We start from the raw sequence: 13,955 nt of genomic DNA on the forward strand, positions 1-13,955 counted from the left end.
AATGAACAGCAAGGACTCTGCGGGGTGAGGGAGGGGCCCCCTTGTGGTCGATGATGGTGAAGTTTTTCTTGTTTTAGGTTGTTTACATTTTGTCTTCTTATTTAACTACAGAAAAGGTCAAAAAGTTTTAGATTTCAGACGCATTTAAACTGGTTCCAGTTTGGTTTTATGGCTCATTTTCAGATTTATTTATATATTTAGTTTTCATTGTGAAGCACATCTTTTTTTTTTTTTTTTTGAAGCTTTACAGTTTTTGGATCTAGAATCAAGATCTCACATTTTGACCTTTTTGTTATTTTTTTTTTCTTCTGCTGCAGGATTATGTTCAAAACATTTCATGTAAAATAATTTATTTTTAGATTTCACATCATTTTTGGCCAAAACAGGGTTTCCATGGGTCATTAAAAATCATTAAGTCATTAAATTGATATTTTTTTATTTAAGGCCTTAATTGGCATTAAAATTCATTAAATGTGTTTATTGTGGCATTTAAAATACTTTCTTAAAAAATTTTTATAAAAACAATTTCGTCGGACGATATATATTTACGTGGAACTGCTTCTGGTTGATCGCAAAGACGTACGTTCGGAGAAAAAGCTAGAGAATGGGGAAGGATGCCAGTTTGAACTAAAGTGGTTTATAAACGAGGAATTCGCGGCGTGGCTGCAGCCTGTCGGCGGGTACCTGTTGGTGGCATTAAAATGATTTCTAATTGCATTAAAAAGTATTAAATTAGAGTCATTCCTGTATAAACCCTGCAGAAAAACAAAAAGTAAAACATGATGTTGACTGAGGAACGTCTGCTGTGTTTCAGATGCTGGGAACTCTCACTGCTCTGCCCATCAAGGTGCCTCAAGTCAGCTCACTGCACCGGCTGGCAGGACAAGCAGCCACAGTGCTACCTCAGGTAATCATCAGGTGTCGAGTAATGAAGTACATATACAGGTGCTGGTCATAAAATTAGAATATCATGAAAAAGTAGATTGATTTCAGTAATTCCATTTAAAAAGTGAAACTTGTATATTATATTCATACATTACATACAAACTCATATATTTCAGATGTTTACTTTGTTTAATTTTGATGATTACAAATGACAACAAATGAAAATCTCAAATTCATCATATCAGAAAATTAGAATATTACTGAAGACCAATAAAAACAAAGGATTTATAGAAATGTTGGCCAACTGAAAAGTATGAACATGAAAAGTATGAGCATGTACAGCACTCAGTATTTAGTTGGGCCTCCTTTGGCCTGTATTACTGCAGCAATGCGGCGTGGCATGGAGTCGATCAGTCTGTGGCACTGCTCAGGTGTTATGATAGCCCAGGTTGCTCTAATAGTGGCTTTTAGCTCTTCTGAATTGTTGGGTCTGGTGTATTGCATCTTCTTCTTCACAATACCCCATAGATTTTCTATGGGGTTAAGGTCAGGAGAGTTTGCTGGCCAATTAAGAACAGGGATACCATGGTCCTTCAACCAGGTACTGGTAGCTTTGGCACTGTGTGCAGGTGCCAAGTCCTGTTGGAAAATGAAATCTGCATCTCCAAAAAGTTGGTCAGCTGCAGGAAGCATGAAGTGCTCTAAAACTTCCTGGTATGTGGCTGCGTTGACCCTGGACCTCAGAAAACACAATGGACCAACACCAGCAGATGACATGGCACCCCAAACCATCACTGACTGTGGAAACTTTACACTGGACTTCAAGCAACGTGGATGAAGTGCCTCTCTTCTTTTCCTCCAGACTCTGGGACCTTGATTTCCAAAGGAAATGCAAAATTTACTTTCATCAGAGAACATGACTTTGGACCACTCACCAGCAGTCCAGTCCTGTTTCTCTTTAGCCCAGGCAAGACGCTTCTGACGCTGTCTGTGGTTCAAGAGTGGCTTGACACAAGGAATGCGACAGCAGAAACCCATGTCTTTCATACGTCTGTGTGTGGTGGTTCTTGAAGCACTCACTCCAGCTGCAGTCCACTCTTTGTGAATCTCCCCCACATTTTTGAATGGGTTTTGTTTCACAATCCTCTCCAGGGTGCGGTTATCTCTCTTGCTTGTACACTTTTTTCGACCACATCTTTTCCTTCCCTTCGCCTCTCTATTAATGTGCTTGGACACTGAGCTCTGTGAACAGCCAGCCTCTTTAGCGATGACCTTTTGTGTCTTGCCCTCCTTGTGCAAGGTGTCGATGGTCGTCTTTTGGACAACTGTCAAGTCAGCAGTCTTCCCCATGATTGTGTAGCCTATAGAACTAGACTGAAAGACCATTTAAAGGCTTTTGCAGGTGGTTTGAGTTAATTAGCTGATTAGAGTGTGGCACCAGGGGCCATCAATTTTGAACCTTTTCACAATATTCTAATTTTCTGATATGATGAATTTGAGATTTTCATTTGTTGTCATTTGTAATCATCAAAATTAAACAAAATAAACATCTGAAATATATGAGTTTGTATGTAATGTATGAATATAATATACAAGTTTCACTTTTTAAATGGAATTACTGAAATCAATCTACTTTTTCATGATATTCTAATTTTATGACCAGCACCTGTACTTCATTACTGTACTTAAGTACACTTTATAGGTATCTATACTTTACTAAATTACTTATTTTTCTTCCTACTTCATTACATTTTCACACCAGTATCTGTTCTTTCTATTCCTTACATTTTTAAATCAAACGTTCCTCGTTCCTCTTGGCTTCGGTTTAATGTTTCTAAATCTTTATTTCCCGTCATGTGCTCCATCCAATGCAGATCATTGGCTCCGCCCACATCTAGTGAAAGCTAGTGTGATTGGATGAGTCATAGAACGCAAACACTCATTGGTTAGCTAAAGGAAATCATCAGAAGCAAGCAGGTGTTCTTCAAACTGCTAACGTGAATTGTCTATGCCATGCTACAATGTGGGATTCAGAAAAAGATGTTGAAATGTCTGAAAGGTCGGACACAGGCGAGAGCGTATCGGGAGACGGAGACCAACCAGACCTCCCTCATCCTTGGCCCTATCTCAGAGGATTATTAGAAATTGAGCTTTCAGTTCATATAGCGGCATCTGGCTGGTTTTATTAAAGGTTACTTTTTACTTTTATACTTTTAGTAGTTTTTGGAGCACATACTTTTTCACTTTTACTTGAGTAAAGAGGTCAAGTTGATACTTCAACTTTTACCAGAGTGATTTTAAACTGCAGGATCTATACTTCTACTGAAGTAATAAATGTGTGAACCTTTGACACCACTGGTAATCATAAACCACTGGGCCTCTGCTCCTGATTATTCTGGTCCCAGCAGGCTGCTTCCACATCCGTTTGCCTCGGTGGAGAGTTTTACACATTCAGTGAAACAAATCTAGATGAAACGTTCAGTCCTGCTGGGTTGAGTCCAGCAGGTGGCAGCAGAGCTGGATGATTTCTCATTTCCTGCTTTAAGGTGTTTTTAGCAGAATCATTTTTTTATTTTACACATGAAAAACCAGAAAATCCAAACCTGAAAATCATTTTTTCCCCATTGCTTTCTTCCCAAACAGGTCAGGCCAAAGACCCAGATCCCCGACAGTCTCCCCAACAATCCCTGCCAGGAGCTGCAGCCGCTCAGCCTGCAGAGAGTCACTGCTGTGGTCAGCCCTAAGAGCCAGGCCCCCACCCTGCCCACCGCCAACAGCACCTTCAGCTCCGACCACCAGCCAAACAGCCAGAGCAACGTCTCACCCCCCTCTGCCCCGCTGCTCGCTCCATCGGTCGGCCCCGACTTGGGCAGCCCCGCCCAGCACGCCTCTGCGGGCCCCGGCGTGGCCTACGCCATCATCGCTGCCTCCCCCACCACTGGAAACGGGGTGTCATCTGTCAGCGAGGCTGTAAAGGTATGGAAGCGTTTCATGACGGCAGCTGATGCAAATGAGACGCAGTTATCCTGAAGTATTTATGGCCTGGATCAGCGTGGAGTTTAAATATGGAAAATATAGAACGGCCTTCTGTGAGCAGCTGAACACGACAGTAACTCAAGATTTCTGGCATAATTTCATCATTTGCTTGTTTGGAAAGGATTTAGTTGCACAATTAATGTTGATCCCAGGTGGTAAACGAACTGGCAGAGGCTTTAAAGGAAAAGTCCGGTCAGCAAGGAATAACCAATCGATCATTATCTATACCTGAAACTAAGACGTTCGCGGTGATTTAATGAATTTAGCGTTTATCAGTAAAATATAAAAACAATAATTACTGTCTGGCAGCTGGATGCTGGAATACATCAGGTGTGTTCTTTGACAAACATGGATGCCTCCAGTAAAGCACATTCACATGAAAATTACTCTTAAAGGTAGGAGAACTTTTCTGACGCATTTTTTTTATCATGTGGCTTAAAGAAATAGAAGATCTAGAAGTGAAACGGAAAAAAAAAGGTCCCCGCTACTGTGAGAAATCATTGAGTAACGTCCATCGATCACAAAACACGGTCTGTGGTCCACTATTGGTTCCTGACACAATCAGGGTCGTCTGCTTCTCCCCCCTGTGCGCGTACCCTGAATCGACCCCCTAATGTTTGTGCAGGAATGAGGACTAGATGTGTAAATAATAATCGTTTTGTATCGATGCATCGATGCGTCCACAAGAGAATCGATTCATGTTTTTTTTTTTTTTTTCCTCCGGTCTATTTTTATTCATTTGCTCCTGGGCGTAATTCTCCTCCCGTGCTGCGGTGGCGCTAAACCTAATTTGTCGTCCTACCTCACTTCCTGGTTATACTCTTACAGCAGTGTGTTGCAGTGAGCTTGATGCAGACGTTTTTGATTTATGCTCAATATTGAAGCGTGGTCTGAGCTACACGCTGTGGGTCTAGATACGGCAGAGGCGGTGAGGAAGTGGGGGCGAGTTTAGTCCGACGACGGAGGGACATGAGGACCAAAAAGAGCGGAGATCCAGGTGAAAAAAGGGTCCCAGCGTTCTCTTCTAGCGGGTCAAACTTCATGAGTTGTTTTCTGCAATTTCGGTCATAAAAACAAACCAAGCCGGCCTCCTGTCTGCGGTCAGCTACAATCTGGGAGAGGAGCAGCGGAGCGTCTGTGGAGGGGGCGGAGTCTGGAGCCGAGGTATCGCATTGCATTGATTATGTAGTATTTTTTGATGCAACTTTTCTACTTCTGTTATTTGCTATTGTTTCTAAAAAAAAAAATGTATAACGATATTACAGCTTTCATTGATTTATTTTAAACTTGAAACTTTGTTTAGCCTGTAAGGTGTAAAAAAAAATAATAATAATTAATCAATTAATCGAATTGTGGTGTATTCTTGAGTATTGAAAATAATCAAATCGCCATGATGGATGTGATTTACACCCCTAACGAGGACCGGTACAAATTATGCTTCCCGTGCGTTTTTTGTTGGTTATGACAACGCGATCGACCAGCAACTACCCAGCTCGACACCTACAAAGCAAGGACATTTTAAGCCCCCTTGGTTAGCAGCCACAAGCCGCTTTCGCTGTTCACTCCTGTATCGCTACATCGCAATCAAGACCGCCTTTGACCTGGTGAAGCTAGGCACTGTTTGTGTTGTTGTTAGCTCGTTTCATGAGCGCTCTGCCTCGGCTTGTTTCCTTCTCGATCTCGGAAACATCCGAACACCTCGACAGACATCCTACGGCACCTTTTATTAAAAACACTCTTTATTTATTGAACAGCATGTAATATTTTTTATTTAAAGTACTTTTAGCAGTTCAAATTCTGAATATGACCGGACTTTTCCTTCATTGATTTATAGAGTTTGTCTGTAGAAAACGTGGGTTAAATGTTGCTTTATTCTTTGCCTTAAGGTTTGCCAATCAGGCTAAATGCCTCGTTTAATGTTGTTCCTCATGTTGTCGCTGTTTGGACCTTCATCATACTGGCATTCATTTCCTGATGGATGAAGCCATTTTGCAGTTGGGGTCACATTAATCTAACTGGATGTTTGCTGTACTGTTTTACCACAGCTTGCTGCAGCGCTTTATAACTGTTACTCATCATGTCTGTGATTAATTAAGTTCATCCCTCTGGTCTATGAAGGCCTCAGGGGTTTATAAACAGCATTACAGAGCTCTTAGCAAGCTGGTGACCCCTGAATGGATGCAAACAAGTTCTTATTTGTTCAGGTTTGTTTCCTGGTTTGATTCATAAGTGAACATTTAGAGTAAAAAGTTATTTTGCAACAAAAAAATAGCAAAAATTTCAGCCTAGACAGGTTAGAAATGTACTTCTGCAGAGAAAAGATTTTAACTTTTGACCCGAGAGGCTAAAGTCAAAGGAACTGGATTTTCTGTTATTTTCCAGAACAAAGTGATGAAGAAAAAAAGCCACGGGGTTTTGAAACGTGTTTTAATGTGAGGACTTTGTGTTTCCAGGTGATCATAATCCAGCCCCAGGCCCCCAGCAGCACTGAGGGGTCCCCAGGGGTCCAGGCTGACCTCTCCTCTCAGGAGGCTCCAACTGTAAAATCTCCTCCAAAGAAGAAGAAGGAGGACCCAGAGGTGAAGTCCAGTTTGGTTTTACAGCTGAATCTTTCCTAGAGGCGCAGAATGACTCCATTCTTCTTCATTTCTTGCAGAAAATGGCCTTCATGGTCGCCCTCGGCCTCGTCACCACGGAGCAGCTGGAAGGTGAGTTCGCCCTGAAAAGAGAGAAACTAAAATGTTCAGTGAGCTTTTTTTTATGACGCAGCGTCTGTGAACTTTGTTTGATGTGAACAGAGATCCAGACGAAGAGGCAGGAGAGGAAGAGGAGAAGCACAGCCAACCCGGCCTACAGCGGCTTCTTCGAGCCGGAGGTGAAACATTTTCCAAACGAAGCGTTTTTTATCCTGGGACCGTTCAGCTGTAACCTGACTTCCTGTTTCCTCTGCAGCGGAAACGCCTGCCCTCACATTACCTGAACAGCTCCCTCTACCTGTCGGCACGAGGTAACGCACCCTGACTCAACAAAACAGCCGCAGTTACTACTTCTAACACCAGGGGGCAGCATCTCTCCCTTTAGATTCCTAATTAATGTGATAACTGACCTGGAACCATCAGAACACTGCATGTAGAACAGGTTCTGCTCATTTAAGAGCATCTCCACTGCTGTAGGAGCAGAGATGCATATAAAACAAAGAGAACCAGAACAGAAGGTCATATTTAACTCCGCTGATCCAGACTGCAGAGTTTATCTGTAATGTTAAATAACCAGATTTCTTGCATGCTGGGTTAACCGTTGATCTCTTGCATTACTAACCAGAAACATTGAATACATCAAGCCTGATCTACAAAAACAGTAGAAAGCGTCCAGAGAACCATAATGCACTGCAGCAGGTTGACCGCTGATGGGACTTAGTCCTTTATTTCAGTTTTTACTGAAGTCTAAAGGCATCAGTAGCCTTCTTTAAGCGTTGCTTCTGCAGCTTTTCCTTCCCAGAGTTAACCTTAACCCTCCTCTAACGTTCACTAACCACTGCTCTGCTCCATCCACATGCTAACCTCAGAGGATTTCTGCTGGAAGGTAGGTCACATGACGACTGATGTCACGGCTCAGAGGTGTCCAGCAGCTAGACTGACGTCTGCTGCGTCTCTTTTCAGGAGGAGCTGGAGCATGAAGACCACTGCGCCGTCTGTAAGGAGGACGGAGAGCTGCAGGTCTGCCACAACTGCCCCCGAGCCTTCCACCCCAGCTGCCTCCACCCGCCCATCAAAAGCCCCCACAAAGGCCCCTGGTACTGCCCCAAGTGCCAGAAGAAGGTGAGTCTGAGACGCCGTTAGGTCTTTGCAGCTCAGAGGCGATGCAAAAAAATTGAGCTGTAATTTGTGCTTTTCAGGTCCTGAACAAGGAGAACCTGTCGTGGCCTCAGAGCTTCGTTCAGTCCTACGTTACACACAAGACAGGTGAGACGCCGAAGCTCGGGTCCTCGGCGCGCAGCTGTGGCGTTGCCTCTGCTGACCGAGCGTGTTTGTGTTGCAGTGAGGCAGGAGGAGAAGCGGCGGCTGCTGAGACGGAACACCGAGCTGAAGAAGGAGTGCGCTCATCTGGAGGAGCAGGACGAGAAGCTCAACAAGACGCTCAAAGTGAGAAAACACACAAACCTGCCACATGGTTAGCATGTGAACGGAGCGGCACACCCCGCGCTCCCCGCTAAGGAGGATGTTTCTCTTCCATCCAGGAAGCTTTTTCAATTCAAAATGTCAGAAATAGCGTCGAGTTCCAGGTTTTTGTTTTGAAAACATGCAGATTGGAACAGGCGAAGGGGGATCGTTTGTTAGCCTGCAATGCCCCATACCTAAGTCTCTGAAAGGTTGGTCGTTAGAGGGAATTGTCGGATGAGGTCCTTCACTCTCCTGGGCTGGGGCTCCGATGATAACGGGAAGGAATCAACTCAATAACAGCATTGTAAGTTTTTGGAAGCTGGAATCTGAATCCATCATCTCTGTTTTTCTTCCTTGACGATCCTCTCAAACCACCTGCCTTGTTTGTCCAAAATGTGAACATTCTGGTCCTCAAAGGAATGTCCTTTGTCCAGAGGAGGGCGCTCTTCTGTGTTGGGTCTGTGGAGAGGTTGTTTGGTTTCTCTAACATAAAGATCAGAGCATTCCTCTCTGCACTGAACTGCAGACACTTCGCTCATATTTGGTCTGGAGGTTTTGTCCTTAGGATGCACTAGCACCTGTCAAAAGGTTCTTCGAGAGACTCCAGCAACATATGGGATGGAGATGTTTTTGCAAAAACATCTCCATCCCATATGTTGCTGGAGTCTCTCCAGGATTTTCTTCAAACACAAAATCCCAGACCCTTAAACAGAGACTAGTGCATCCTAAGGACCAAACCCCCAAACCAAACAACCTCTCCACAGGCCCAACACAGCAGAGCGCACAATGCTGCTTATTGGAAAAAAATCAAACATGGTCAAAACCATGTTTACTTGCTCAACTCATCATCGCAGCACCACCCCCTGCACAGGAGAGTAAAGGACATTGTCTTTTCAGCCAGTCCAACAATTCCCTTTAATGACCAACCTTTCAGACACTTAGACAGGTGTGGAGCATTGGAGTCTAACCAAAGAAGCCAAACAACTCGACCCCTTCATCTGTTCAAATCTGCATGTTTTCAAAACAAAAACTCATCACTGTTCCTGACATTTTGAATTGTGAAAGCTTCCTGGAAGGAAAGAGAAACACAGTTTTTTCTTACATTTCCCCTGTTATTCCATCATGTTCTACTCACCCAGATGAGTTTAGTGTCATTTGGAGCCGTTCTGAAGATATTCCGTTAGGTTATATCCAGTAACGTCTTCCTATGGGCAACGACTTGAAGGCACAAACTAAACTGTTCATCATTTATTCTTTATGGTACGCCAGCATTCAGAACATGGAGGCCAATCACTGTCCCCCCCAGACATCCGCCTTTATATCTTTTAAAAACAAAGCGTGGCGTGTATGACATCATCCATGCGCCAGACTGGAGTAGTGACGGGCAGCCTGGGCCACAGGCGGCTAATCTCCACCCATTCAATTCCATTTGGAGAGCGAGATCATCTGTGGTAGCAGCAGTTCAGCGGACAGGATGATGTCATACACACTCCGCTTTGCTTTTAAAAAAAATAACCTTGGATGTCTGTGGGACAGTGATTGGCCTCCATGTTCTGAAAGCTGGCGTTCCATAAAGAATAAATGATGAACAGTTTAGTTTGTGCCTTCAAGTCGTTGCCCATAGGAAGACGTTACTGGATATAACCTAACGGAATATCTTCAGAACGGCTCCAAATGACACTAAACTCATATGGGAGAGTAGAACATGATGGAATAACGGAAAATCAAGGGACCAATGGAAAAAAAGTGTTCCCCTTTAAGCTCCAAATTCAATAAGAGTTTGTGTTGATTTGGACTTTAAATTACCTTAGTGCATTAATAACAGTGGGAATGTTTACCTTATTAAGTAAATCAACAGACCCCACAGCATTTCACAATAAAAGCAAAGGTGAAACTTAACATCACTGACTGCTGCTGAGTTATTCTCTATGAAAAACTTTGGAATCGCCTTGACTCTGCATTTGATGATGCGGTCCAGGGTGTAAACTATGGGAGCAATACTGTTGCAAATGTGTAGATCAGCCTGTAAACACACAGTCACTTTCGTCTGAAGTATTTTTGCTTCAACACCCAGAAATGCAAATAGTTGGTTAGAGGTCGAGCAGTTTCTTTGTTGACTCTCTTTACACATGCGACTTTTGCTACGCTTCTGCCGTGTGAGATCTGCGCATGTGTAATATCTTGACTTGCTGAGCGCAGACCGTTTATCATATAATCAGCTTTTCTGATCATAACTACTTCTAAGATATCAAAGAAAAAGTTTTGACTATCCTGAAACTAAATTATGACTAGTAGAAATAACAATGCCTTTAGAGATATCTCAAATTGAATCGTTATTTCTACCAGTCATAGTTTAGGCAGAAAAGCTGATTATATGATAAACGGTCTGCCGTAAGCCTTCGCAGCAAATCAAGATATTACACATGCTAATCCTTTCTACACGTTTGCAGATCTCAGATGGCAGAAGTGTAGCAAAAATCACGTGTAAAGAGAGTCAACCAAGAAACTGCTCGACCTCTAACCAATGATTTGTCTGCATTTCTGGGTGTTGAAGCAAAAATACTTCAGACTTAAGTGACTCTGTGTTTGCAGATAATATTGCTCCCATAGTAAACACTGTGCATCTGAAAAGGAAGGTCGGTGAACTAAACTGCGGAAGTGAACGTGATATTAGGAAGGAGTGCTCTGATTGGATGATGGTTTAATGAAACGCTTCAGCTCAAACTTCCTGTTTCTCCGCAGGTCTGCATGGATCAGAGGGATCGGCTCCTCGGGCTGCAGAGGGACACTCAGGCGTCGCTCGACCGTCTAAAAACGCTCATCAGGCTCATCCAGCGAGACCAGGTGACCATGACAACCGTCGCCAAGCTACCCCAGCTGTGGATGAAACCCACCAGCACCGCGCCGCTTCAGCCGAGCCAAGACGACGTCACCAACTAGATCCACCATCTGAAGCGTTTTTCAAACCCAACACCTACAGTGCTTACGAGATTTTTTTTAAGTTATTTTCTATTTATTACGAACCGCTAGAATCCAGCGTCCGACGTTCCCTAAACCTGCGCGGTCAGGTTAGCGGAGCGGCTGTATGGGATTTATCAAAGTAGACGTTCGTTTTCATCAAAGTTCCTGCCATACGACTTCAGGAAGATGTTTCCACGCGTTAACGCAGACGAGCCTTCAAACAAAACAGAGAACTACGATTTTCTCAGTATTTATAGAGTAAAAGTCAAAGAAAAAAAGTATTTAAGATTAAGCTACAGAAATTAGCTTTTTAGTGCAGATTTTAGTATTTTCATGCTGATGCCTGTTGATAAATGTAAGTTTGGAGTATTGGAGGGGATCACTGTACATACGTGCTTTCATCATCACATCTGAAGTGGACGAGTTTAACTTTAAGATGCAGAAACAAAGCAGTCCAGATTAAAAATAAAGGTGTCAAACACTACGGCAGAAGTGCAAGTTGAACAAATCTGTGTCGCATTATCCAGACTAATTGGTTTTCTTTTGTCTAAAATATTTCTGATTGAAGTCGTAGGGAAGCATCTTGCTAACCAGTTAGCATCTTAGTGCTAGCAGGTTCCCAATGGGAAATTCCATTGGGACCAAGTAGCACTAAGGACAGAGGAAACATGCAAGAGGAGGAGAGTTTAGTGTCGGAGGTCGTGGATGAGTCTCCTCCGTCATCCATTTTTTATTTAGAGGAGGAAAGCGGGGACGAAGATGTTGTGGAAGAGGACGCCAGGGCGGCAGAAGCTTGGTTTGGTGTAGAAGGCTTCCAGCCGTACATGTTTGAGCCCTTGCCTCGCAACGCTGCCAGTTCTGTTAGCTCTACGCCTGCCGAAGACACAGACGTCCATCCCCGTGAACACTGGGAAAGGAAAGGATTCTGATTTCAACCGTTGCGTATATTAGCTGCGACACATGACCGCTGAATTTAGGTGTTCAGGCTGAACTGGCCTGAAGAAGATAATGGAAAAACACAGATTTTCAGACAGGATTGTTTTAAAAATAGACATTATTGTCTGATAAACCGCACATTTATGTGCATGTTTAGGCCAGAATGACTTCCCTACGACTTTAAATTAAGTTTTTGTGGTGAGGAAAAAAAAAGAAGCTAAACCCTTTTCCTCACCTTCAGGTTTTATAGTTGTCCAACCAGAAGAATCAATAAATAACATTTCATACCCTGATGTTATAACATACAGGGAAAATTGACATCTATGGATTATAGGTTTATCAAAATTGCTCCTGCAGGTGTCAGAGACGAAAATCAGCTCGGATAAAGAAAATTTGATGGTTTGGAGCGGACCAATTGAAGTCTGGACTTAAATGCTGAAGTTTAATCTTACAAAGTCAATTAAACGCTACAAATAGAAAACCCCTTTAAACCGTTTCTGGGGAGCTGCAGGGACCATAAAAAGACTAAACGCTTCAGCAGCGTTTGCTGAAACATTTGCTTGTTTCTGCATCTTTAAGAAATAAAAAGTCAAATCTTGTTCCAGTCGACATGTGATGCATCCATTTAGCCCCTCCCACTTTAACCAGTATGGAAAATATGCCAAAAACGTCCTTTTTTTTGGTGTCTTACATTTTCTGTGTATTCTGAGCGACGGATGAACACTGCCTCACATCGTTTCAGGGTTTCTGTCTTTGTTGCGTCGGTTCATATTTTTTATATATATTTAAAGAGGAAAGCAGGACGTCTCCGTCGAGCTGCAACAACAGTCGCGAGTCTTCCTGCCAGTCTGGAGACGTCCCGCCTCATCGCTGCCGTTTACTTTGTTGTTGTTTTTTTATTTGTGGTACTGTACTCACCCATCAGTCGAGGTGCGGCGCTCTGATGCACAAACATGAAAAAAAAAAAACGCCTTTTATTAGAATCATATCCGACTCACCTGTTTGGTCTCTGAAGGATCGACGCTGCAGGATCTGTTCAGAGAAACAGGTCAGTCCAATGAAAATACAACGGAGGCTTTTATTCTGAAAGTCCCAGTTAAAAGACTTAAATCTAAAATCATTTAGGATGCAGAGGTTTTACAGCTGCTATCATGGATAAATTTCCCCTCATCTAATTGGTTAACAGCTCCTAACATGTTTGGATCAATCAAAAGTTTCTGCGTTTCAAAGCCTCCGTGACTTAAATCGAGTCACTTTGGTCTTTATGAACAAATAAAAGAAGGAAATCAATATTTAATCAGATCAGATTACCTTTTATTCCTCCCAGCGAAGCTCCTTCAGAGTCCAACCTGCCTTCATGAGAATAAAATTATCTGTCACAATAAGAGGGCTTTTATTTTGAAATGTGCCATGTGATGCATATCAAGTCCTCACCGTAGAAACCATATCAGTTCTTTTTGACGCATCGACGTTTCACACATTTAAAAAAAGAATAACAGAGGAGAGAAACCCACCTTCCTCCTCCTCCATCATCCGTTTCTAGGAATCTTCTCCGGGAGAAACTGTGCAGTGCTTAAACAGATCTATTTTACTACACAACACAACATTTGAACAAAAAAGAGAAAGAAAAAAAAAACATTTTTATATTCTTTTATCGGAGCCAAGAGAAACCAGAACAGTTTGTGTAGATGGAGGTGAAGTAGACGTTTCTGTCCGTCGGTGGAAACCAGGAACCGTCCAGTGGATAGTGTGTATAGGAAAGTGTTTGTCTTAAATATGCCAACGTAGTTTTTCCTTCTTTCTGATGCATTAAATCGCTGATTAATGGAAGGATGGATGGTTGAAGAGTAGTCTCACCTTTTGTACCAAGTTCTTATAAAAACATGGAATCATTAATAAACTAAATTCAAGAACAAAAAGCTCTGCTTGTGAATTTTCTTCCAGTTTAATTCCTCTCCTGCTTGAACTATTTCAGAT

General features: G+C 42.7%; 1 protein-coding gene and 1 long non-coding RNA gene across 3 annotated transcripts in view; one reads left to right on the plus strand and one right to left on the minus strand.

The window, feature by feature from the left end:
- Positions 1-11,099, plus strand: part of phf21b (PHD finger protein 21B) — a 55,437-nt gene extending 44,338 nt beyond the window's left edge. For both annotated transcript variants that reach the window (XM_038301154.1, XM_038301152.1), the window contains 11 exons: positions 815-907; positions 3,529-3,861; positions 6,375-6,500; positions 6,578-6,629; positions 6,720-6,796; positions 6,874-6,928; positions 7,487-7,503; positions 7,581-7,739; positions 7,817-7,883; positions 7,960-8,063; positions 10,824-11,099. In XM_038301154.1, coding sequence (XP_038157082.1) covers positions 815-907; positions 3,529-3,861; positions 6,375-6,500; positions 6,578-6,629; positions 6,720-6,796; positions 6,874-6,928; positions 7,487-7,503; positions 7,581-7,739; positions 7,817-7,883; positions 7,960-8,063; positions 10,824-11,021 — 1,281 coding nt within the window. In that variant the 3' untranslated portion in view covers positions 11,022-11,099. The remainder of the gene's footprint in view (positions 1-814; positions 908-3,528; positions 3,862-6,374; positions 6,501-6,577; positions 6,630-6,719; positions 6,797-6,873; positions 6,929-7,486; positions 7,504-7,580; positions 7,740-7,816; positions 7,884-7,959; positions 8,064-10,823) is intronic.
- On the minus strand, positions 6,335-13,418 carry LOC119793870. The gene is made up of 4 exons (XR_005282147.1): positions 13,290-13,418; positions 12,977-13,010; positions 12,897-12,918; positions 6,335-6,640 (listed from the first exon to the last, which is right to left on the minus strand). It is a non-coding gene; the product is annotated as an uncharacterized LOC119793870 (long non-coding RNA).
- Positions 13,419-13,955: the final 537 nt, after the last annotated feature.

This window comes from Cyprinodon tularosa, unplaced genomic scaffold, assembly GCF_016077235.1.
Source record: "Cyprinodon tularosa strain WSP-4 unplaced genomic scaffold, ASM1607723v1 ctg462, whole genome shotgun sequence".
In the NCBI taxonomy this organism is placed as follows: domain Eukaryota; kingdom Metazoa; phylum Chordata; class Actinopteri; order Cyprinodontiformes; family Cyprinodontidae; genus Cyprinodon; species Cyprinodon tularosa.